We start from the raw sequence: 26,471 nt of genomic DNA on the forward strand, positions 1-26,471 counted from the left end.
ATGCCATCTTTGTAGGCTACTTGACATTGTCCTCTACGGCAAAGATCCTGTATCGTTGTTGAATGCAAAAACAGTCAGGCACCAAGGCTACACTTCCACTGGGTCTAAACTTGGATGAGTTAGTGTACTGTAATTACACTTAGGTGTGACTGAATCTGAATGTCCCTATTTCATCTATTGATTTATACTAGTCTCATGTTCCTACATTAATTGTTACGACCAGATCAATCTACTGTACTACAGTATCCAACAGGTATAAATCTCCTGTACTATGGTGTCCTGCAGTGTTGACTGGATGGAGGTAAGATTAAGTTCGCTGATCTGATCCATGGTAAGGTAAGGATAAGGGCAGGGTGATGATTTACAGTTTAATAAGCTGTTCTGACAGAGGGAATATGTTATATTTGAAGATTTGTTCCCCTCTCTGCTCCCAGTCTGACCATTAATACAAAGGAACAGGCCGGGCATCCATTACTTTACTAGAGGAAAGAGTGGAAAAATCACACCAGCTCTTATTGCTTGATTTTCAAGAAGAGAGGAGCGCTTTGGGCGTTGTGTTGCGTTTTGTGTGATATAGTGGGTTGCTTACTATTGTTGTGCTGTACTAGCATTGAGGTGCAGTATGAGCATCTCTATCCAGATGTTATACAGTAGATCTAACAAACAACATGGGAGGTAAGAGGGAAGGAATAGGGCGGAACATAATTGGAGGGTAGGGGAGACAGGGCTGCAGGTGGGATAGGGTAGGGGTAAGGGGCCAGGAGAAAGGGATTAGGGAGTTTGGGGGAGAAGGGCTGCAGGTGGGATAGGGTAGGGGTAAGGGGCCAGGAGAAAGGGATTAGGGAGTTTGGGGGAGAAGGGCTGCAGGTGGGATAGGGTAGGGGTAAGGGGCCAGGAGAAAGGGATTAGGGGGATCTGGGGGAGAAGGGCTGCAGGTGGGATAGGGTAGGGGTAAGGGGCCAGGAGAAAGGGAGGGGGGGATCTGGGGGAGAAGGGCTGCAGGTGGGATAGGGTAGGGGTAAGGGGCCAGGAGAAAGGGAGGGGGGATCTGGGGGAGAAGGGCTGCAGGTGGGATAGGGTAGGGGTAAGGGGCCAGGAGAAAGGGATTACGGAGTTTGGGGGAAAGGGAGGGGGGGATCTGGGGGAAGAGGGAGAGGCTGATAGATTGACTTACAGGTACCAGTCTCCAATACCATTTGTCTGGAGCCTTGAGATAACAATGGACATGATGACAACAAGAGGAAGAGAGGGGAGAATCATTAGGCCTAAGAAGGCTCAGGACTACTGTATCCACACACATCATCCTGTGGGACATTTTGTATGTATTTTTGATGTTGTTTTAAAAAAATCATTGGTTCATGTATCAATTAATTTCACACAGTGGCCACAGGGACTCTTCCCCCCCCCACCAATCGCATCACAACACACACTCTGTCATCAGATCAAGTTCAAAGACTCTTCACAGTCATACACACAACCCTTAAATCGAGACGGTCTGAGGCTTTCCTCTGAGAAAGGGATTGTTTGTATTCAAGCAGTGACACTGCGTCCCAAATGGCACCCTATTCCCTATTTATTGCACTACTTTTGACCAGGGCTCATAGGGCTCAGGTCAAAAGTAGTCCTCTATGTAGGGGGATGTTGACCTCTTTACAGTGTGGCCTATCCAGTGACTAGACAACCCTGTCTGTGTTGACCCTGATAAAGGCAGTGATAGAGAGAGTTGGTTCTGACAGAGCATGTGCTACAGCAGCTAATTCGGAGCGTACAGCTCGTCTCTGGCTGAGGCTAACAAGCACGTCAAGGCCTCCCTTTATTCCCAGCAGGAACTCCTTGTTTTCTTACTTTAAAAAGGCTAGTATGTGTGGGAAGGAAGGGATCGGTGTGTGTGTGCGTGCGTGTGATAAGATCTCTCTCTTATTATATGCTGATTGACTGAAAGCTGTGGTATATCAGACTGTATACCATGGGTATGACACAACATATTTTTTTTACTCTTCTGATTACGTTGGTTACCAGTTTATAATAGCAATAAGGCACCTCGGGGGTTTGTGGTATATGGCCAATATATCACGGCTAAGGGCTCCGCGTTGCGTCGTGCATTAGAACAGCCCCTAGCCGTGGTATATTGGCCATATACCACACCCCCTCGGGCCTTATTGCTTAATTAGATCATAGACATAGAGAGGACAGTTAGAGTAGGCAGAGTAGTAACTTTGTGATGAAGGATAAAAGGTCTTCTGATGTGATTTAGTTCCTGATGTAATTGTGTGGCTTCTCAATAGTTCCCCAGCTAACAGAGTTAAGCTCTGATCACAAGATACTTACAACATTTGCCAAAGGATACAGTCAAAGGAAACTTATTGTTTGTTTACCCTTTATTTAGCCAGGTAAGTCAAATATCTTTTACAGGGAAGTTCCCAGGTAACACAAAGTTCTGAGAACCATATGTTTCTTTGAGCTTGTTTAGGGCAGTGCTTAATTTGTAAATCGGGAGGTGCCAGAACAAAAAGTGAGCGCCAGAGGGTGTGACCTGGGGAGCTCTGAGGTACCGGAACGCATAAAATAAAAATCACCTTTATAATAAAGCATTGCATGCATATAATCACATTTGCATAGTGGCATAGAGCAGTAAGAGGCACTTACAAAAGTTGCACACATGGGGACCATTTTTAATAGCCTAGGGTCAGGGGAAAATTTGGCTTTTTTAAAAACGCATTTCACGCAATTCTGCTTCATTTTACATGACTGGAGACTTTGGCAGAATCTTTAATACCGCAAAAATGATCGAAATGACAGGTGACTTTGTAAAAAAAACGACCTTGTCTTGTGGAGGCTAAAGGCCTATCTTGCTCTTGTTTTACTTTGGTAGCCTACAACAGACAGATTAGTCTTCTCTTTTCAACAGGAGCCATTTGCTTTCCAACCTGTGGTTTCCCGCAATTGTATTTGAAATATTGGGAAAGGCCTGTTTAGTCTGCATGCTGTTCACTGACAGATTTGCAGTGCATTCCCGACTGTAGGCTATAACTTGTTATTGGGCTACACACAATCCACAGCTAAATTATAGGCCTTCTCATGGTGTAGTAGGCTATTGGGAATTATTTAATTTCTTTCTGAACAGACAGCAGTAATTCTATAGCTTTAGCAAATTTATTTCAATTTATCAGAGGTGCTGAAGCTCCTCCAGAACCCTTCGCGCTGCTATGATTCTATAAGGAAATAAATGATCAAGTGCAATGCTGGAGCGATGAGAGTTGCAGGGAAAAGGAGAGAGATCATAGAAAGTGAATCTCATTCTAGTTCTGTGAGAGATACAGGTGTGACGAGGTGTGAAAGAAGGAGTCAGGCGCAGGAGGTAAAATAAGTCCAGAGTTTAATCCGTTTACATAAATCAAACGCCCCAAGCCTCAAACGAAACTATACAAGGGAAAACATCCACCTTGGCAATAACACAGTGAAACGTAGCTCAACCGAGCTACACGCTCTCACAACAAACAATCATTCACAAAGACAAGGGGAACAGAGGGAACACTTATACACATACTAATTAGGGGAATGAGCACCAGGTGTGTGTGATTGACAAGACATGACAAGTGGAGTGATGAGAATGGGATCGGCAGTAGCTAGTACTCCGGTGACAACGAATGCCGAAGCCTGTCCGAACCAGGAGGGGGGGCAGCCTCGGCGGAAGTCTCCTCCGCGCGCCGAAACCAGTCATCCACCGCGGGAGCCTCGGTCTGGCTCTGGTGCCACGGTGCCAGGACCGGTTGGTAACCCAAAACACATTGGAAGGGTGTTAGGTTAGTGGAGGAGTGGCGGAGAGAGTTCTGAGCATATTCTGCCCATGGCAGGAACACCGACCACTCCCCCGGCCGGTCCTGACAGTAGGACCGCAGGAACCTACCCACATCTTGATTCACCCTTTCCACCTGCCCATTGCTCTCGGAGTGAAAACCAGAGGTCACGCTGACCGAGACCCCCAGACGTTCCATGAACACCTTCCAGACTCTAGACGTGAACTGGGGACCTTGGTCGGACACTATATCCTCTGTTACCCTGTAGTCCTGGAAGACGTGAGTAAACAGAGCCTCCGCAGTTTGTAGGGCCATGGGGAGACCGGGCAGAGGAAGGAGGCGGCAGGACTTTAAAAAGCGGTCCACAACAACCAGGATAGTGGAGTTACCTTGGGAGGGGGGAAGATCAGTGAGAAAATCAATACTTAGGTGAGACCATGGTTGTTGTGGAACTGGTAAAGGTTGTAGCTTACCCGCTGGGAGGTGCCTAGGTGCCTTACTCTGGGCGCACACTGAGCAGGAGGAGACGTACACCCTCACGTCCTTTGCCAAGGTAGGCCACCAGTACTTCTCGGTCAGGCAGCGCATTGTACGACCGATACCTGGATGACCAGAGGAGGGTGACGTGTGTGCACAGTAGATCAGACGATCACGGATAAGCGCAGGCACGTACTGCAGCCCAGCTGGTCACTGCGGTGGAGATGGATCTGTGCGTAATGCCTGCGCTATATCTGCGTCCATCGCACATACTACTGGCGCCACAATGCATGAGGCCGGAAGTATGTGGGTGTTGTCTCTGGGCCTCTCCTCTGTGTCATACAGCCGAGACAGTGCGTCTGCCTTCACGTTCTTCGTACCCGGAATGTATGAGAGTGTGAAATCAAACCGGGTGAAGAAGAGTGCCCACCTGGCCTGGCGAGGATTCACCCTTCAACAAGGAGGTAACGGGAGCTGCGACCTTGCCAAAACCCAGAATAAACCTTTGATAGTAGTTGGCAAAGCCAAGGAAGCGCTGCACCTCCTTTACCGTGGTTGGAGTCGGCCAATTATGCACGGCTGCAATGCGATCTACCTCCATCTCCACACCTGTGATGGTAATGCGATATCCGAGGAAGGAGATTGACTGCTGGAAAAACTCACACTTCTCTGCCTTGGCATAAAGATCATTTTCCAGCAGTCGGACCAGTACTCTGCGAACCAGGGACAAATGCTCGGCGCGCATAGCAGAATACACCAGGATGTCATCGATGTAGACCACCACACCGCGACCAAGCATGTCCCGAAACACCTCGTTCACAAAGGACTGGAAAACGGATGGAGCATTCATCAAACCGTAGGTCATCACCAGGTTTTCATAATGCCCCGAGGTTGTGCTGAATGCTGTTTTCCACCCATCCCCTTCCCGAATACGCACCAGGTTGTAGGCACTCCTGAGGTCTAATTTGGTGAAAAAATGGGCCCCATGCAATGACTCAATCACTGAAGGAATGAGGGGAAGAGGATAACTAAATCGTAATGTCACATTATTCAGTGGTCAATAATCAATGCACGTGTGTAAACCGCCATCTTTCTTCTTCACAAAGAAGAAACTCGAGGAGGCAGGTGAAGTGGAGGGACGTATATACCCCCGGCGCAGGGACTTGGTGACGTATATTTCCATAGCCTCCGTTTCAGCCTGCGACAGGGGATACACATGACTCCTGGGAGGTACAGCGTCTACCTGAAGGTTTATCGCGCAATCCCCTTCCTGATGAGGTGGTAATTTAGTCGCTTGCGTCTTGGAAAACGCGAGTGCCAGATCATGGTATTCGGGGGGAATGCGCACGGTGGGGGTACCGTCTGGACTTTCCACCGTGGTCGCACCAACGGAAACACCTAGACACCTACCCGGACACTCACGCGACCACCCCGTAAGAACCCTCTGCGGCCATGAGAAATGGGGTTGTGAAGGGCTAACCACGGGATACCCAAGACTACAGGGTAAGCAGGAGACTCAATAATCATAAAGGTGATCTGCTCAACATGCGTCTCCTGCGTAATCATGGTGACTGGTACCATAACTTCCTTAACCAACCCGGACCCTAATGGTCGACTATCAAATGCTCTGATGGGGAGTGGAATGGTTAGGGGAACCAATGAAATGCCTTGACGGTGTGCAAATGCCCTGTCCATAAAATTCCCAGTTGCGCCTTAATCGACTAGCGCCTTACACTGGGAACCTACCAAGTGATCAGGAAAGGAGATAGATAAAGTACAGTGCGCCGCAAAGGGCTCTGAACACGTTTGGGTGTTCGTTACCTGGGGTGATGCGTGAGTACCCTGCCTACCGCCTCCAGACCCAAAAGAAAGTTGACTGCGACGTGAGGTGGATTGTCCCTTTGTGCCACTAGAGAGTGGCACTGTCGCTGTCCTCCTGCGCTCTCTCGACCGGCGGCTTCCCCCAGCTCCATCTGCTTGGGGTCAGAGTCGTCCATAGTGGGAACGGGCAGACCCCTATCAGGACGTCCTCTGGATGCTAGCAGATTGTCCAGCCGGATGGCCATGTCCACCAGTTGGGAGAACGATAGCATGGCATCCCGGCAGGCTAGCTCCCGTCGGACGTCCTCCCTTAGGTGGCACCGGAAATGGTCGATCAGGGCCCGCTCGTTCCACCCGGACCCCGCTGCCAGCGTCCGGAACTCCAGCGCGTAGTCCTGAGCGGTCCTCGTCCCCTGCCTCAGATGAACCAGTCGTTCGCCCGCCTCTTGACCCTCAGGCGGGTGATCAAAAACAGCCAGAAAGAGGCGAGCAAACTCCCCGTTGTTCTCCAATTGTTCTCAAATTGTTCCAAGAACGTTAAGAAACAACTTTCTTCTGTGGGAATTTCAGTACTTCACCATAACATTTTGTACAGGTTTTCTCATGGTTTTATTCAATGTCATGTTCTCAAATTGTTCAGAGAATGTTAAGAACATTTTCCATAAAAACGTTAAAAGTTCAGAGAATGTTATTTAAAAACATACATTTAGTTCTCAGAATATGAAGAAAACTTTCCACAAAACCCACAACAAAACTTTAGTCACGTTCGGAGAATGTTCTAAGAATGTTATTTAAAAACATATACATTCCGTTCTCAGCATCAACAAAACGTTATATCCTCTATCTTGTTAAGTGTATTCAGGTGTGTTGACCGCGCCCACTAATTGGCCACATCTGATGTTAATGAATGCTTGTTACCTTTGAAATGGGGTCTGTTTGAATAGACTAAAACAGCTTTGTATGTGTAAAAAAAACATGGCATGGACTGATTCCATGGATACAGAACAGAAATTGGATAAAATCCCACTGATGCGTGTCACAAAAGCAAAATGTGTTTGCATGTGTCCTATCTGTGCTTGGAGTTCAACAAAGTTAACCCAAAATAAGATAGCAGTGTTTTTAAAAGTGTTATCGAAACTTTCAGTGAAAGTTTTAAGGAAGTTATTAAAAAAACTCCAAATAACCTAAAGTGTTATTAACGTTCCCAGAGTGTTAATAAAACCTTGCAGGAAAACTTTAAAGGAACAAGAGTAAAACGTTCTCAGAACCTCCCTGCAAACTAAAAATAAAAGTTCCCAGAACATGTTCACTTCTGTTGTCAGAACATTTTAAAAACGTTCAGTTTTACCAGTCAGGAAACGTGCTAGCTGGGTTACCACCTTTTTGTGATTATATTCTTTGTTATCACAGTGAGTTGACTGTTTTTCAATGAGGAGATTTGATCTGGCCACTAAACAGCATTTTAGGTTTGATTTTTGACCTCTCAGACAGGGTCGTGACCTGACACAGGTCACTGTGGGTGAGATGAGGACTCTTGTGTCTCTTTGTACTGTCAGCAGTAGAGACCAGAGGGATGACTCAGACTGTCACATAGGCCTTACATAACTACTGTCCCTGCAGTGCAGTCTGTCAAGCTCTCTTTATCTCTCTCTCTCTCACTCTCTGTTGCCCTCTCTCTTTCTCACTCTGTCTTTCTCTCTGTGGCCCTCCTTTTCTCTCTCTGTCTGTCTGATGCTCTCTCTGTCATGCCCCCGCTCTTGATCTGTTCCACTCTTTTTTCACCATCTCTCACTATGTTTCCCTCTATTTTGCTCTCTTTCCACCCGTTCTCTCTCTCGCTTGCTCTGGTTTGTGTGTGTGTCTCTGCTGCTCTCTCTCTCTCTAACAGTAGTGCAGCAGCCGATATCTCTATACAGCTGACATGACACTGAGCTCATCAGTTCTTCTGTTAGCATGGGACATATGTGTGCAGAATGTGTGTGTGTGTTTGTGTGTGTCAAAGAGAAAAAGAAAGAGAGGAGTGAAAGTGGCGAGAGAGAGACGGAAAGAAAACAATTGTGTGCTTCTGTGTGGTCAGTTCGTACTAGTGGAATCGGAGAGGTTGGAGAGGGGCCCTTGCTGTTGAGCCTGGGAGACCCTGTCTAGACTGTTATATCAGACCATGTCAACAGAGGGCAATGAGGGAGAGAAGTCAGAGCGTGTGTGTCAGTGTGTGTGTGCTTGTCAGTCCTCACCCTCTGTGATGCAGTAGCTGTGCTCTCAGAGCAGGAGCTCTCTCTCAACCTCTGCTCCTCCACCAGAATCTCCCTGAGGTGCTCATTCACCTAGTGAGAGAAAGAGAGAGAGACAGACACAGACACAGATAGAGAGATTGGAGAAAGAGAAGGGATATTATTGAGGGTCACATTCCCAATAAGGGGGACTGAATAGAGAGGTTTTGTTTTTGTGTGTGTTTGTGAGAGAGAAAGAGACCGACTACAGTCTCTCGTGACAGACTAAACATTCTGGGTGGCAAGACTAACTTGACCATAATGTAGTTAAAAAAACAGTACTATGACTTCATCATTCAGCTCATGAATACATTGCAACCTCTCATAACCTCATAAATGATGCACTCTAGCTCTAAGCCTTGTTGTGTAGTTGTATGTGTACAACAAATATAAACAAAACTTAATGAGGGAAATAAAATGAATTCCAGTGCCAGTGATGTAACATTGGCTTTAGGACGCACGTGAACACACACACACACACACACACTTCTCTCCTACAGATTGGCTAGCTATCCTGAGACTGGCAATTGCACGCTATGCCTGCAAGCTGTGTGTGTGTCTGTGTGTGTGTGAGTCCATCCACGTCTGACTGATCATGTGTGTATCTGTGTCTGTCCTGAGTATAGAGATGTCTATCTTAATTTGATCACTCTGTTGTCGCAGTGAAATTCAAAAGAGCCTCATGATTTACATCAATTCAGTGAAAACCCATAGTGCTCTTACTCTCACTAGATCTCACACCTAAACTATAGCCTACTGAAGCCTATCAAAACAAATGTATTGTAAAAAATCACATAAAAAATTCATAAAAAATCTTATTGCAGCAGGATTATTTTACTCCTGCGTCAAATGAAGGTCCCACATCTGTGTGCGTGTGTATTCATGCGAATGTTTGTGTTCATCCATCCTCATTTGTCTGCATGAGTGTGCATTTTTCCATGACTATATTTGTAAGCACGTGAATCTGTGTGTGAAGCGTGTGTGTGTGTGTGTGTGTGTGTGTGAAGCGTGTGTGTGTGTGTGTGTGTGTGTGTGTGTGTGTGTGTACATGCGTGCTTGCATGTGTGTATCCGTCTGGCCTTGTCCTGCAGCAGGGAGGAAAAAGCACATGGGCTTCTGCAGGGAGGAATGTAAACAAGCCCAGCTGGGAGCCAACAACACGGAGCCAGAGTGTGTGCTCTTTAGGACATTACTGATGCTGGGACATTATTAGGAACGCTAGCAACATTAGCATCAATACTAATGGTGTGTGTGTGTGGGCGCGCGGGTGTGTACCCTACCTTGTTGATCCAGGTGGTGACTGCATCCTCAGTGTCGTAGGGCAGGTCCCTGATGTGTCCGTCAGGGTGGGAGGAGAGGACATTGGGAGGGGAGGAGTAGCGGTGGATGCAGGCCATCACTCGCTCCACACTCACCATCTCCACCGTGTACGCCATCATCAGAGTGTCTATTAGGGCCAGATGGGAACTCTGGGGAAGGGAGACGGTGTTAGAATGGTCCACGTTGGTCCATGTTCTCTCAGAGATGGGTGATAGAATGGTTGCTCCGAGAGGACACCGTCATCAATGTTTCACAGAGAATATTAGATCCCCGTTCCCTCTTCCAGTCACCTCAAAATGAAAAGGTCATAGATACCCGTCTAAGGTCAAATGTAGGTCACATAAAAACCCTGGGCATGTTTGGTACAAAACATACGTTTCAGTACTTATGAAAACATTAATGGATGTCACTTGGGTTCTAAATGGGGAACCGTGTAAATGTGTGTCTGAGTGTGTGTTTGTCTGACTAGAACAGTACAAAGCATGACATTCTGCTGGCCTTTCCAATCCCATTCCAGGGTGGCTAGCAGCTCTCCCTCCCCTTCCTCTCCTCGCCTCACTAGAGGTCTAGTCCACTCTAACATCTTCTAGTGTGTGTGTGTTTACTACAAGGAAACCTTGCAGTGAACTTACTTTGTTATTCCAACAATACTCTGCTTTAAACTACTGACGTACAACCAACAGCACCGAGCAACAAAACAGAATAAACACAAAAACACAAACAGCAACGTATTAGCAGAACTTGGCTCACAGACCTCTATTCATGACCCCATAGAGATGCTTATATAAGAGACTGTTTACACATGGTGTGGCCGTGTGTTTCCCAAAGAAGAGAGAGAGAGAGAGGGAGAAAGAGAGAGGGAGAGAGAGAGAGGGGGGAGACAGACCAACACAGACAGAAGGAGAGAGAGAAACCGAGAGAGAGACTGACAGAGACAGAGAAAGAAAGAGCGAGAGAGACCAACTAACCAACTTTTCTGTGCTTTGTCTCCCAGTTCTTTAAAGCCCATCCCAGTTCTTTAAAGCCCAATGCCAGCAAATATAGTAGGTTTGTACAGTGTCAATACAGACTACAGACCAAGTCCTCATGGAACATTACACATTCAACATAGAGCTAGGATTTGGTGAAAGCTATAAATTAAATAGATATTCTAATGACTATTTTATAGGTTTCAGTATATCAAAAAATTATCCAAGATTGTATGCATTTTCTAACATCACACTTTCAAGAATGAAGAACTGCTTAATCTGATACACCATAATACAGTGCCTTCAGAAAGTATTCACACCCCTTGACTTATTCCACATTTTGTTGTGTTACAGCCGGAATGTAAAATGGATTCGTTTTTTTTCCCCACTGGCCTGCACAAAATACCCTATAATGTCAAAGTGGAATTATGTTTTTCAAATGTATTACAAATTAAAAATGAAAAGCTGAAATGTCTTGAGTCAATAAGTATTCAACCCCTTTGTTATGGCGAGCCTAAATAAATTCAGGAGTAAAAATGTGCTTAACAAGTCACAATAAGTTGCATGGACTCACTCAGTGTGCAATAATAGTGTTTAACATGATTTTTGAATGACTACCTCATCTCTGTACCCCATACATACATTATCTGTAAAGGTCCACTCAGTCGAGCAGTGAATTTCAAACACAGATTCAACCACAAAGACCAGAGAGCTTTTCCAATGCCTCACAAAGAAGGGCACCTATTGGTAGATGGAAAAAAAAGACTGAGCATGTTGAAGTTATTAATTACACTATCAATACACCCAGTCACTACAAAGATACAGGCGTCCGTCCTAACTCAGTTGCCGGAGAGGAAGGAAACCGCTCAGGGATTTCACCATGAGGCCAATGGTGACTTTTTAAAACAGTTAAAGAGTTTAACGGCTGTGATAGGAGAAAACTGAGGATGGACCAACAACATTATAGTTACTCCACAATACTAACCTAATTGACAGAGTGAAAAGAGGAGGCCTGTACAGAATACAAATATTCCAAAACATGCATCCTGCATTAAATTTGGCAAAGCAATTAACTTTTCGTCCTGAATGCAAAGTGTTATGTTTGGGGCAAATCCAATATAACACGTTACTGAGTATCACTCTCCATATTTTCAAGCATAGTGGTGGCTGCATCATGTTATGGGTATTCTGGAAATCTTGAAAATCTATGGCAGGACCTGAAAATGGTTTTATAGCAATGATCAACAACCAATTTGACAGAGCATGAAGAATTTGTTTAAGAATAATGGGCAAATGTTGCACAATCCAGGTGTGGAAAGCTCTTAGAGACTTACCCAAAGGTGCTTCTACAAAGTATTGACTCAGGGGTGTGAATACTTATGTAAATGAGATATCTGTATTTCATTTTCAATAAATATGTAGGAAAAAAAATACAAATGCTTTCACTTTGTCATTATGGTGTATTGTGTGTAGATGGGTGAGAAAAAAATCTGTTTAATACAACAAAATGTGGAATAAGTCAAGGGCTATGAATACTTTTTGAAGGCACTGTAGGTGTGAATCAGACATATGAAATGATGACCAGTAGGGCTGGGAATTGCCAGGGACCTCCCGATACAATATTATCATGATACTTAGGTGCCGATACGATATGTATTGAGATTCTCACGATTCTCACGATTCTATATGTATTGTGATTCGATACTGTGATTTAATTTCATTTCAAACAAGAAAATGCTCATCCAGAAGCGGCGCTCCTAGTGTCCGGGGACTTTAATGCAGCCAAACTTAAATCCGTTGTACCTCATTTCTACCAGCATGTCACATGTGCACCCAGAGGAAAAAAAAAACTCTAGGCCACCTTTACTACACACACAGAGATGCATACAAAGCTCTCCCTCACCCTCCCTTCGGCAAATCTGACCATAATTCTATCCTCCTGATTCCTGCTTACAGGCAAAAACTAAAGCAGGTGGTACCAGTGACTCGCTCAATACAGAAGTGGTCAAATGACGCGGATGCTACGCTACAGGACTGTTTTGCTAGCACAGACTGGACTACGTTCCGGGATTCATCCAATGGCATTGAGGAGTATACCACCTCAGTCACCGGCTTCATCAATAAGTGCATCGACGGCGTCGTCCCCACAGTGACCGTACGTACAGTGGGGAGAACAAGTATTTGATACACTGCCGATTTTGCAGGTTTTCCTACTTACAAAGCATGTAGAGGTCTGTAATTTTTTATCATAGGTACACTTCAACTGTGAGAGACGGAATCTAAAACAAAAATCCAGAAAATCACATTGTATGATTTTTAAGTAATTAATTTGCATTTTATTGCATGACATAAGTATTTGATCACCTACCAACCAGTAAGAATTCCGGGTCTCACAGACCTGTTCGTTTTTCTTGAAGAAGCCCTCCTGTTCTCCACTCATTACCTGTATTAACTGCACCTGTTTGAACTCGTTACCTGTATAAGAGACACCTGTCCACACACTCAATCAAACAGACTCCAACCTCTCCACAATGGCCAAGACCAGAGAGCTGTGTAAGGACATCAGGGATAAAATTGTAGACCTGCACAAGGCTGGGATGGGCTACAGGACAATAGGCAAGCAGCTTGGTGAGAAGGCAACAACTGTTGGCGCAATTATTAGAAAATGGAAGAAGTTCAAGATGACGGTCAATCACCCTCGGTCTGGGGCTCCATGCAAGATCTCACCTCGTGGGGCATCAATGATCATGAGGAAGGTGAGGATTCAGCCCAGAACTACACGGCAGGACCTGGTCAATGACCTGAAGAGAGCTGGGACCACAGTCTCAAAGAAAACCATTAGTAACACACTACGCCGTCATGGATTAAAATCCTGCAGCGCACGCAAGGTCCCCCTGCTCAAGCCAGCGCATGTCCAGGCCCGTCTGAAGTTTGCCAATGACCATCTGGATGATCCAGAGGAGGAATGGGAGAAGGTCATGTGGTCTGATGAGACAAAAATAGATCTTTTTGGTCTAAACTCCACTCGCCGTGTTTGGAGGAAGAAGAAGGATGAGTGCTACCCCAAGAACACCATCCCAACCGTGAAGCATGGAGGTGGAAACATCATTCTTTGGGGATGCTTTTCTGCAAAGGGGACAGGACGACTGCACCGTATTGAGGGGAGGATGGATGAGGCCATGTATCGCGAGATCTTGGCCAACAACCTCCTTCCCGCAGTAAGAGCATTGAAGATGGGTCGTGGCTGGGTCTTCCAGCATGACAACGACCCGAAACACACAGCCAGGGCAACTAAGGAGTGGCTCCGTAAGAAGCATCTCAAGGTCCTGGAGTGGCCTAGCCAGTCTCCAGACCTGAACCCAATAGAAAATCTTTGGAGGGAGCTGAAAGTCCGTATTGCCCATCGACAGCCACGAAACCTGAAGGTACTGGAGAAGGTCTGTATGGAGGAGTGGGCCAAAATCCCTGCTGCAGTGTGTGCAAACCTGGTCAAGACCTACAGGAAACGTATGATCTCGTAATCGCAAAAAAAGGTTTCTGTACCAAATATTAAGTTCTGCTTTTCTGATGTATCAAATACTTATGTCATGCAATAAAATGCAAATGATTTACTTAAAAATCATACAATGTGATTTTCTGGATTTTTGTTTTAGATTCCGTCTCTCACAGTTGAAGTGTACCTATGATAAAAATTACAGACCTCTACATGCTTTGTAAGTAGGAAAACCTTCAAAATCGGCAGTGTATCAAATACTTGTTCTCCCCACTGTACATATCCCAAAAAAGAAGCCATGGATTACAGGCAACATCCGCACCGAGCTAAAGGCTAGAGCTGCCGCTTTCAAAGAGCAGGACACTAATCCGGATGTTAGAAATCCCGCTATGCCCTCAGACGAACCATCAAACAGGCAAAGCGTCAATACAGGACTAAGATTGAATCCTACTACACCGCCTCTGACGCTCGTTGGATGTGGCAGGGCTTGCAAACTATTACGGACTACAAAGGGAAACCCAGCCGCGAGCTGGCCAGTGATGCGAGCCTACCAGACGAGCTAAATGCCTTTTATACTGGCTTTGAGGCAAACAACACTGAAACGAAGGTAACCTGCCTAAATGACTACCGCCCCGTAGCACTCACGTTGGTAACCATGAAGTGCTTTGAAAGGCTGGTCATGGCTTACATCAACACCATCATCCTGGAAACCCTAGACCCACTCCAATTCGCATACCGCCCCAACAGATCCACAGATGACGCAATCTCAATCGCACTCCACACTGCCCTTTCCCACCTGGACAAAAGGAACACCTATGTGAGAATGCTGTTAATTGACTACAACTCAGTGTTCAACACCATAGTGCCCACAAAGCTCATCACTAAGCTAAGGACCCTGGGACTCAACACCTCCCTCTGCAACTGGATCCTGAACTTCCTGACAGGCCGCCCCCAGGTGGTAAGGGTAGGCAACAACACATCTGCCACGCTGATCCTCAACACGGGGGACCCTAAGGGGTGCGTGCTTAGTCCCCTCCTGTACTCCCTGTTCACCCACGACTGCGTGGCCAAGCACGACTCCAACACCATTATTACGTTTGCTGACGACACAACAGTGGTAGGCCTGATCACCGACAACGATGAGACAGCCTATAGGGAGGAGGTCAGAGACCTGGCAGTGTGGTGCCAGGACAACAACCTTTCCCTCAACGTGAGCAAGACAAAGGAACTGATCGTGGACTACAGGAAAAGGAGGGCCGAACACGCCACCATTCACATCGATGGGGCTGTAGTGGAGCGGGTTGAGAGGCTCAAGTTCCTTGGTGTCCACATCACCAACAAACTATCATGGTCCAAACACACCAAGACAGTCGTGAAGAGGGCACAACAACACCTTTTCCCCCTCAGGAGACTGAAAAGATTTGGCATGGGTCCCCAGATCCTCAAAAAGTTATACAGCTGCACCATCGAGAGCATCCTGACCGGTTGCATCACCCCCTGGTATGGCAACTGCTCGGCTTCCGACCGTAAGGCGCTACAGAGGGTAGTGCGTACGGCTAAGTACATCACTGGGGCCAAATTTCCTGCCATCCAGGACCTATATTCTAGCCAGGGTCAGAGGAAGGCCCAAAAAATTGTCAAAGACTCCATTCACCCAAGTCATAGACTGCTCTCTCTGCTACCGCACGGCAAGCGGTACCGGAGCGCCAAGTCTAGGTCAAAAAGGCTCCTTAACAGATTCTACCCCCAAGCCATTAGACTGTTGAACAATTAATCAAATGGCCACCCGGACTATTTACATTGAACACTGCTGCTACTCGCTGTTTTTTATCTATGGATAGTCACTTTACCCCTACCTACATGTACAAATTACCTCGACTAACCTGTACCCCCGCACGTTGACTCGGTACCGGTACCCCCTGTATATAGCCTTGTTATTGTTATTTTATTGTGTTATTTTGATTTAATTTTTTACTTTAGTTTATTTAGTAAATATTTTCTTAACTCTATTTCTTGAACTGCATTGTTGGTTAAGGGCTTGTAAGTAAGCATTTCAAGGTAAAGTCTACACCTGTTGTATTCGGCGCATGTGACAAATAAATGTGATTTGATTTCGATGTTCACCATACAGTGAGGGAAAAAAGTATTTGATCCCCTGCTGATTTTGTACGTTTGCCCACTTTGTACGTTTGCCCAAGAAATGATCAGTCTATAATTTTAATGGTAGATTTATTTGAACAGTGAGAGACAGAATAACAACAACAAAATCCAGAAAACGCATGTCAAAAATGTTATAAATTGATTTGCATTTTAATGTGGGAAATAAGTATTTGACCCCTCTGCAAAACATGACTTAGTACTTCGTGGCAAAACCCTTGTTGGCAATCACAGAGGTCAGACGTTTCTTGTAGTTGGCCACCAGGTTTGCACACATCTCAGGAGGGATTTTGTCCCACTCCTCTTTGCAGATCTTCTCCAAGTCATTAAGGTTTCGAGGCTGACGTTTGGCAACTTCCATTTTGCGAATAATCGCACCAACTGTTGTCACCTTCTCACCAAGCTGCTTGGCGATGGTCTTGTAGCCCATTCCAGCCTTGTGTAGGTCTACAATCTTGTCCCTGACATCCTTGGAGAGCTCTTTGGTCTTGGCCATGGTGGAGAGTTTGGAATCTGATTGATTGATTGCTTCTATGGACAGGTGTCTTTTATACAGATAACAAGCTGAGATTAGGAGCACTCCCTTTAAGAGTATGCTCCTAATCTCAGCTCGTTACCTGTATAAAAGACACCTGGTAGTCAGAAATCTTTCTGATTGAGAGGGGGTCAAATACTTATTTCCCTCATTAAAATGCAAATCAATTTATAACATTTTTGACATTATTTTTTCTGGATTTCTTTGTTGTTATTCTGTCTCTCACTGTTCAAATAAACCTACCATTAAAATTATAGACTGATCATTTCTTTGTCAGTGGACAAACGTACAAAATCAGCAGGGGATCAAATACTTTTTTCCCTCACTGTATGTTTGTTGCAGAGGGACAACAGAGAGCCATGAGGCTTACTGTACACTGGACTTTACCATCCAGAAATCCACTCTGGATTTAAACCAATAGCCTTACAGCTGAACATGCAGCTATGAGATTTAGTCCTAGTCCCTTCTGAACCCACTGACTTTATTTACATAAACCCACTAATCTTAAATGTTTTTAAGATGTTCTTTAGCTGGCAGTAGTATAATAACTTTGAGGCATGTTGTTGGGCTTATGGGAGTAAACATTTTTCAATTCAATTACTGTTTTTTTTTATCACTTTGGCGCAATTTTCACAAGTATTTGGTATATTTTCACAACTCTTAGCACAAAATTCAAAACATATCATCAAAAAGGCAGTTGTTTCAAAACTCTAAGCACATTTTCAATTGAATAAGTACAATACACAAAATCATACAGTCACTTTTCACCAAACTTAATCAGTGTTTGATCTAGAAATACATGTTTCACGTTGCAATACATGTTTATATAAAGTAATTGCATTTCACAATGCAATGCTTACATTACTTTTGATAAGAATCTCTTCTCTTTTGTTAAAAGACATTTGACTATTACTTAATACGACTGAGCCACGTACAGGACAACTACAATACATAAGTAGAATACAATACCAGAAAATACAATACACGATTACAATATAGGTGGAAGATGTATGATTGCCATCCCCATGAGCGTATCACCCTCCTTCAGGCCATGGATGAGGCATGCAATGATTTCAATCATGTGTCAGGCTTGGATTCGCCATGCCAAAAGGTTTTCCCCCAGGCGCATGAAAAATTAGGATATATACTGTGATTTCAATGAGAACCTACAGCCAAATGCTCAAGACAGGCTTGATGCAAACTAGTGCCTGCTAAACACTGTTTGTTTCATTTATTTCATCTGATTACATTGTGAAAGATGTCTTCAATGATCACACCTTTGATCACACATGGGACAGAAATTATGGAAATGTGATGTTCAGTCAATATTAAATGGGTAGTGCAAGTGTATTGCCTAATTTGAAAACAGTGTAATGCACTGTAATTTACAGTACTCTAGCATTCTACATTCAAAGGGACATTTTGAAACATGTACATTGCCTTCTGAAAGTATTAATACCCCTTGACGTATTCCAAATTAAATGTGTACCTTCAGAAAGTATTCATACCCTTAACTTATTTCACATTTTGTTGTGTTACAGCCTGAATTCAAAATGGATTAAATAGATTTTTTCTCTCTCACCCATCTACACACAATACCCAATAATGACAAAGTCAAAACGTTTTTACGGATACAGAAATATCTAATTTACATAAGTATTCACACCCCTGAGTCAATACAGTGGCTTGTGAAAGTATTCACCCCCCTTGGCATTTTTCCTATTTTGTTGCCTTACAACCTGGAATTAAAATGGATTTTTGGGGGGTTTGTATAATTTGATTTACACAACATGCCTACCACTTTGAAGATGCAAAATATATTTTATTGTGAAACAAACAAGAAATAAGACCAAAAAACTGAAAACCTGAGCGTGCATAACTATTCACCCCACCAAAGTCAATACTTTGTAGAGCCACCTTTTGCAGCAATTACAGCTGCAAGTCTCTTGGGGTATGTCTCTATAAGCTTGGCACATCTAGCCACTGGGATTTTTGCCCATTCTTCAAGGCAAAACTGCTCTAGCTCCTTCAAGTTGGATGGGTTCCGCTGGTGTACAGCAATCTTTAAGTCATACCACAGATTCTCAATTGGATTGAGGTCTGGACTTTGACTAGGTCATTCCAAGACATGTTAAACCACTTGAGTGTTGCTTTAGCAATATGCTTAGGGTCATTGTCCTGCTGGAAGGTGAACCTCCGTCCCAGTCTCAAATCTCTGGAAGACTGAAACAGGTTTCCCTCCAGAATTTCCCTGTATTTAGCACCATCCATCATTCCTTCAATTCTGACCAGTTTCCCAGTCCCTGCCGATGGAAAAACATCCCCACAGCATAATGCTGCCACCACCATGCTTCACTGTGGGGATGGTGTTCTCGGGGTGATGAGAGGTGTTGGGTTTGCGCCAGACAGTGTTTTTCTTGATGGCCAAAAAGCTCAATTTTAGTCTCATCTGACCAGAGTACCTTCTTCCATATGTTTGGGGAGTCTCCCACATGCCTTTTGGCGAACAACAAACGTGTTTGCTTTTATTTTTATTTTAAGCAATGGCTTTTTTCTGGCCACTCTTCCGTAAAGCCCAGCTCTGTGGAGTGTACGGCTTAAAGTTGTCCTATGGACAGATACTCTAATCTCCGCTGTGGAGCTCAGCCTCTCTGATTAATGCCATCCTTGCCTGGTCCGTGAGTTTTGGTGGGCGGCCCTCTCTTGGCAGGTTTGTTGTGGTGCCATATTATTTCCATTTTTTAATAATGGATTTAATGGTGCTCCGTGGGATGTTCGAAGTTTAGGATATTTTTTTAGAACCCAACCCTGATCTGTACTTCTCCACAACTTTGTCCCTGACTTGTTTGGAGAGCTCCTTGGTCTTCATGGTGCCGCTTGCTTGGTGGTGCCCCTTGCTTAGTGGTGTTGCAGACTCTGGGGCCTTTCAGAACAGGTGTATATATACTGAGATCATGTGACAGATCATGTGACACTTAGATTGCACACAGGTGGACTTTATTTAACTAATTATGTGACTTCTGAAGGTAATTGGTTGCACCAAATCTTATTTAGGGGCTTCATAGCAAAGGGGTTGAATACATATGCATGCACCACTTTTCCGTTATTAATTGTCTAGAATTTTTTGAAACAAGTAATTTTTTTCATTTCACTTCACCAATTTGGACTATTTTGTGTATGGCCATTACATAAAATCCAAATAAAAATCCATTTAAATTACATGTTGTAATGCAACAAAATAGGAAAAATGCCAAGGGGGATGAATACTTTTGCAAGGCACTGTACATGTTAGAACCACCTTTGGCAGCGATTACAGCTGGGAGTCATTTTGGGTAAGTCTCTTAGCGCTTTCCACACCTGGATTGTACTATACTGTATTTGCCCATTATTCAAAATTCTTCAAGCTCTGTCAAATTGGTTGTTGATCATTGCTAGACAACTATTTTCAAGTCTTGCCATAGATTCTCAAGCAGATTTAAGTCAGAACTGTAACTCAGCCACTCAGGAACATTCATTGTCTTCTTGGTAAGCAACTTCAGTGTAGATCTGGCCTTGTGTTTTACATTTACATTTTAGTCATTTAGCAGACGCTCTTATCCAGAGCGACTTACAGGTAAATTTTTTTTTTCATACCACCTGTGGGAATCAAACCCACAACCCTGGCGTTGCAAACGCCATGCTCTATCAACTGAGCTACATCCCTGCAGGCCATTCCCTCCCCTACCCTGGGCCAATTGCGCGTCGCCCCATTGGTCTCCCGGTCGCGGCCAGCTATGACAGAGCCTGGATTCAAACCAGGATCTCTAGTGGTACAGCTAGCACTGCGATGCAGTGCCTTAGACCACTGCGCCACTCGGGAGAGTTACTGTCATGCTGAAAGGTGAATTCATCTCCCAGTGTCTGGTAGAAAGCAGACTGAACCAGGTTTTCCTCTAGGATTTTGCCTGTGCTTAGCTCCATTCTGTTTATTTTTTATCCTGAAAAACTCCCCAGTCCTTAATGATTACAAGCATACCCATAACATGATGCAGCCACCACTATGCTTGAAAATATGGAGAGTGGTACTCAGTAATGTGTTGTATTGGATTTGCCCCAGCATTACACTTTGTATTCAGGATAAAAAGTTAATTGTTTTGCCACATTTTGTGCAATTATACTTCAGTGCCTTGTTGCATGTTTTGAAATATTTTTATTTTGTACAGATCTTTCACTCTGTCAATTAGATTATTATTGTGGAGTAACTACAATGTAGTTGATCCATCCTCAGTTTTCTCCTATCATTTTTTTTACATTTTACATTTTTTATAATTTAGCGGATGCTCTTATCCAGAGCGACTTACAGTTAGTGAGTGCATAAAAAAAAAAATCATACTGGTCCCCCGTGGGAATCGAACCCACAACCCTGGCGTTGCAAGCGCCATGCTCTACCAACTGAGCTACACGGGATTATCACAGCCATTAAATTCTGTAACTGTTTTAAAGTCACCATTGGCCTCATGGTGAAATCCCTGAGCGGTTTCCTTCCTCTCCGGGAACTGAGTTAGGAAGGACGCCTGTATCTTTGTGGTGACTGGGTGTATTGATACACCATCCAAACTGCAATTAATAACTTCACCATGCTCAAAGGGATATTCAATGTCTGCTTAAAAAAAAAAAAGTACCCATCTACCAATAGGTGCCCTTCTTTGCGATGCATTGGAAAACCTCCCTGGTCTTTGTGGTTGAATCTGTGTTTGAAATTCATTGCTCGACTGACAGATAATTGTATGTGTGGGATACAGAGATGAGGTAGTTATTCAAAAATCATGTTAAACACTATTATTGCACACAGAATGAGTCCATACAACTTATTATGTGACTTGTTAAGCACATTTTTACTGCTGAACTTACTTAGGCTTTCCATAACAAAGGGGTTGAATACTTATTGACTCAAGACATTTCAGCTTTTCATTTTTAATTAATTTGTAACAATTTCGAAAAACATAATTCCACTTTGGCATTATGGGGTATTGTGTGTAGGCCAGTGACATCTCAATTTAATTCATTTTAAATTCTGTCTGTAACGCAACAACATTTGGAAAAAGTCAAGGGGTGTGAATACTTTCTGAAGGCACTCTGACTTTTTTGCTATTGGATTAACTGGTTGTTAAAATAACTACATTGAGAAGATATCATTATGTTGTATTTTGGTGATAAAACCAATGTTCTCATTATATTTAACTGTAAACTTATATTTTGGATCAATGGTTGTGTGGTGAAAGATGTGTACAAACAAAATGAATGCACAATGAAAGGTTTTGAATGTAAGACTGGCTGCATTACAAGTGTTACCAGTTTGTAGTTTTGTACAAAGAGTCTTTTTTTTTTTTTTTTTACCACATACTTCTGAAAATAGTACCAAAGTGATAAATTAAAACTGTAAATGTGACATGAAATACATACACAAATATGACTAAAACAGAGGATTATTTTGATACTGTATTACAATCCCAGCGGCACTCTGTGATGTCATAGCAGGGACATCCCTTTCGGACAGAGATTCCATGTTGAAAAAAGTTGTATGATAATATTACAGTAAAAGCATTATCATATTTTACCTTTCTGTACTACTGAATCACAATTTCAAAAGGTTGTTTTCAAGGTTTTACATTGTTGCTGGGGAATGATACTGTCATGCTAGATAGCTGAGATGAGCTTTAGCTGTGGGTATTAGGCTGTTTACAGTAGCTGTGATCTCCTCTGAAATAAAAACAGTGCTGGTGTTGATAGTAAAGCATGGATTTAAAAGCCATGCCCTGACTGTCTTTAATCCCCTCATGAAGAGATCTGCCGTGTGCGCGCGCGTGTGTGTATGTATGTCTTCAGAGCCAGCTCTAATGGCACTAAACCATTGACTGGTGACACTAGCACCTAAAAAGGCTTCGGTTTTACCAGACTCAGATATGACTGGTCATAGCGAGAGCTGTACTCCTCTCATAGTGAAAACATTGTCATTGCATGAGGAGAACACATATTTACATTGAAAAGATTGACATCCCCATTGCAGCAAGACAATGATCCAAAACACACAATCAAGTCTACATGAAAATTGCTAAAAAGCAACAAATTGGAAGTTTTGGAATGGCCTAGTCAAAGTCCAGACCTAATCCCAATTGAGATGTTGTGGCAGGACTTGAAACGAGCAGTTCATGCTTGAAAAGCCACACGTCACTGAGTTAAAGCAGTTCTGCATGGAAGAGTGGGCCAAAATTCCTCCACAGCGACGTGAGAGACTGATCAACAACTACAGGAAGCATTTGGTTGGAGTCATTGCAGCTAAAGGTGGCACAACCAGTTATTGAGTGTAAGGGGGCAATTACTTTTTCACACAGGGGAATTGGGTGTTGCATAACTTTGTTTATGAAATAAATATGTAATTGTTGTGTTATTTGTCCACTTATGTTCCCTTTATCTAATATTAGGGTTTGGTTGAAGATCTGATAACATTCAGTATCACAAATATGCAAAAGTAGAGAAAATTAGAAAGGGGCAAATACTTTTTCATAGCACTGTACGTGCCTAGACTTGGTCTGAGACCCCACCCTCTATGGTACTGCAGTGGAGCACCAACACATATTTCCCTTCTCCACTCTTCCATCCCCTTTACACTATCCTCTCTTCTACTCTACAACCCTCTATTCTCCTCTCCTCAACAAGCCTGTCATACTGTCTTTCCTCTCTTTCTTTGGTGCAGACATATTCCCCCTCTCCTCACCCATCCTCCCATCACAGATGGTCACATACCCATTCCCCATTTCCTCTCCTTCTCTGGAGCACAGATGTAATCCCCTCTCCTATCTACTTCCTACACACTGTCATACTCGACTTGTCCTCTCATCCCCCTATACACAGATATATTATATCCTCTGATGCCATAATATTCCCTCTCCTCTCGACTCCTCCTCCCTCCCTCTCTCCTCTACCTGGAGCTTAACCAAGTAGTAGCCCTTACTCCTCCTCCCTCCCTCTCTCCTCTACCTGGAGCTTAACCAAGTAGTAGCCCTTACTCCTCCTCCCTCCCTCTCTCATCTACCTGGAGCTTAACCAAGTAGTAGCCCTTACTCCTCCCTCCCTCCCTCTCTCCTCTACCTGGAGCTTAACCAAGTAGTAGCCCTTACTCCTCCTCCCTCCCTCTCTCCTCTACCTGGAGCTTAACCAAGTAGTAGCCCTTACTCCTCCTCCCTCCCTCTCTCCTCTACCTGGAGCTTAACCAAGTAGTAGCCCTTACTCCTCCCTCCCTCCCTCTCTCCTCTACCTGGAGCTTAACCAAGTAGTAGCCCTTACTCCTCCTATCTCCCTCTCTCCTCTACCTGGAGCTTAACCAAGTAGTAGCCCTTACTCCTCCACTCCCTCTCTCCTCTACCTGGAGCTTAACCAAGTAGTAGCCCCTACTCCTCCTACTCCCTCTCTCCTCTACCTGGAGCTTAACCAAGTAGTAGCCCTTACTCCTCCTCCCTCCCTCTCTCCTCTACCTGGAGCTTAACCAAGTAGTAGCCCTTACTCCTCCTATCTCCCTCTCTCCTCTACCTGGAGCTTAACCAAGTAGTAGCCCTTACTCCTCCTATCTCCCTCTCTCCTCTACCTGGAGCTTAACCAAGTAGTAGCCCTTACTCCTCCTATCTCCCTCTCTCCTCTACCTGGAGCTTAACCAAGTAGTAGCCCTTACTCCTCCTACCTCCCTCTCTCCTCTACCTGGAGCTTAACCAAGTAGTAGCCCTTACTCCTCCTACCTCCCTCTCTCCTCTACCTGGAGCTTAACCAAGTAGTAGCCCTTACTCCTCCTATCTCCCTTTCTCCTCTACCTGGAGCTTAACCAAGTAGTAGCCCTTACTCCTCCTCCCTCCCTCTCTCCTCTACCTGGAGCTTAACCAAGTAGTAGCCCTTACTCCTCCTCCTCCCTCTCTCCTCTACCTGGAGCTTAACCAAGTAGTAGCCCTTACTCCTCCTATCTCCCTCTCTCCTCTACCTGGAGCTTAACCAAGTAGTAGCCCTTACTCCTCCTCCCTCCCTCTCTCCTCTACCTGGAGCTTAACCAAGTAGTAGCCCTTACTCCTCCTCCCTCCCTCTCTCCTCTACCTGGAGCTTAACCAAGTAGTAGCCCTTACTCCTCCTATCTCCCTCTCTCCTCTACCTGGAGCTTAACCAAGTACTAGCCCTTACTCCTCCTCCCTCCCTCTCTCCTCTACCTGGAGCTTAACCAAGTAGTAGCCCTTACTCCTCCTCCCTCCCTCTCTCCTCTACCTGGAGCTTAACCAAGTAGTAGCCCTTACTCCTCAAACTCCACTCCTCTTTTCCTTTCATCCTCTGACAGACCTCCACAATCCGCCTTCCTCTCCCTCGCTCTTCAAGCACAGTCTTTCCCTCCTTCCTCCCTGGAGCCCAGCCAAGAGGCAGCCCCTCTACCTCTCCATTCCTTCACTCCCCCGCTCTATTCATCCTCTGACAGTCTGCCACGCTCCCCCTCTCCACTCCTCCTCCTGTTGTCCTTCTCTTTGACACACTGTCATCCCGGCTTCCGACCTGGACCTGTGCCAAGTAGCGGTGCGTGAAAAAACGGCGAGGTCATCATTCCTCCTCATATGCGCTATAAACTATTCTCTGGGCGAATGTATCTGCACTAAACTTCACAAACTGCTGAGTCTGCACATACACACTCTCAACTCCTATGGGGATCTCACCTATACTGAAGAGGTTGTGCATGTGTAACGGACAATGGGGGTGTGGTGGTGTATACGGTATACTGTATCTGTGTGTGTGTGTGTGTCAGTCTGTGTGTCCGTGCAAGTAAATTAACTGGCTGTGGGCTTTGTTGCCGATGAAGGTCAATTCCCTGTTTACATCCTCATTACACATATAGGCTCCATTTGTCTGCTTAAACATATCGACTAAAGCTGCCTGCTTAATCAGATCACCACCTAGACACACATGCAAGCACACTCACACACAGAGAGCCCCACCCTGTCCTTGGATACTATAGAGGGGGGGAGGACTGCATCAAACTAAGAGTCCCCCCCCCTCCATCTCACCCCCTCATCACACTTGAGTGACTACTTCAATTGATCAAATCTTCAACATACTGAACTAGTGACTTTGTGTTATCGTCTAGACGTGTCAGAGACAGAGGCCGTGTCTACACTTGCGACTTCTGCTATCAGAATACGAATATCGCATTGAAAAGACGGGTCTAGGCACAAAAGTTGCATTGTGGTCGGATTGTGTTCAAATCAGGCTGACCACCACAGAAGGTGGTCAGGGGCGCATTGTGTGCAGATTTCTCCTCAGTCTGGACGCAATTAGGCTATCAAAAGTCATCAGCACACTGCCAACAAGTCTCCGGAAAACGTGTGTTTTGGGACCAAGAGGCACATTTTCATTAAAACGTTGGAGGAAATACCAACTACCGTGTGGGGAACGTGTTTGCTGGCCTCATAAAAGCTAGCCATCTAGCTAATAGTTGGAAAAACAATGTTTGGTTTAGCTAGAGTTACGCTAACCCGTTTGCAATCCCTTTAGATTTGCTTGCTAGCTTGCTGGCTAGCTAAAGAGGTTAGCTGGCTAGTTAACTATAGGGTTGGGCAATATAACGATAGTATC

At 44.6% G+C, this 26,471-nt stretch overlaps 1 protein-coding gene across 4 annotated transcripts in view; it reads right to left on the reverse strand.

Annotated features, from left to right (window-relative positions):
* The window catches only part of camsap2b (calmodulin regulated spectrin-associated protein family, member 2b), a 59,645-nt gene that overhangs the window by 20,790 nt on the left and 12,384 nt on the right, over positions 1-26,471 (reverse strand). For 3 of the 4 annotated variants that reach the window (XM_045224735.1, XM_045224737.1, XM_045224734.1), the window contains exons 3-5: positions 9,646-9,834; positions 8,330-8,419; positions 1,175-1,207 (exon numbers count right to left, since the gene is read on the reverse strand). In XM_045224735.1, coding sequence (XP_045080670.1) covers positions 1,175-1,207; positions 8,330-8,419; positions 9,646-9,834 — 312 coding nt within the window. The remainder of the gene's footprint in view (positions 1-1,174; positions 1,208-8,329; positions 8,420-9,645; positions 9,835-26,471) is intronic. The other variant, XM_045224736.1, reaches the window with a different exon arrangement.

This window comes from Coregonus clupeaformis, chromosome 14 (assembly GCF_020615455.1).
Source record: "Coregonus clupeaformis isolate EN_2021a chromosome 14, ASM2061545v1, whole genome shotgun sequence".
In the NCBI taxonomy this organism is placed as follows: domain Eukaryota; kingdom Metazoa; phylum Chordata; class Actinopteri; order Salmoniformes; family Salmonidae; genus Coregonus; species Coregonus clupeaformis.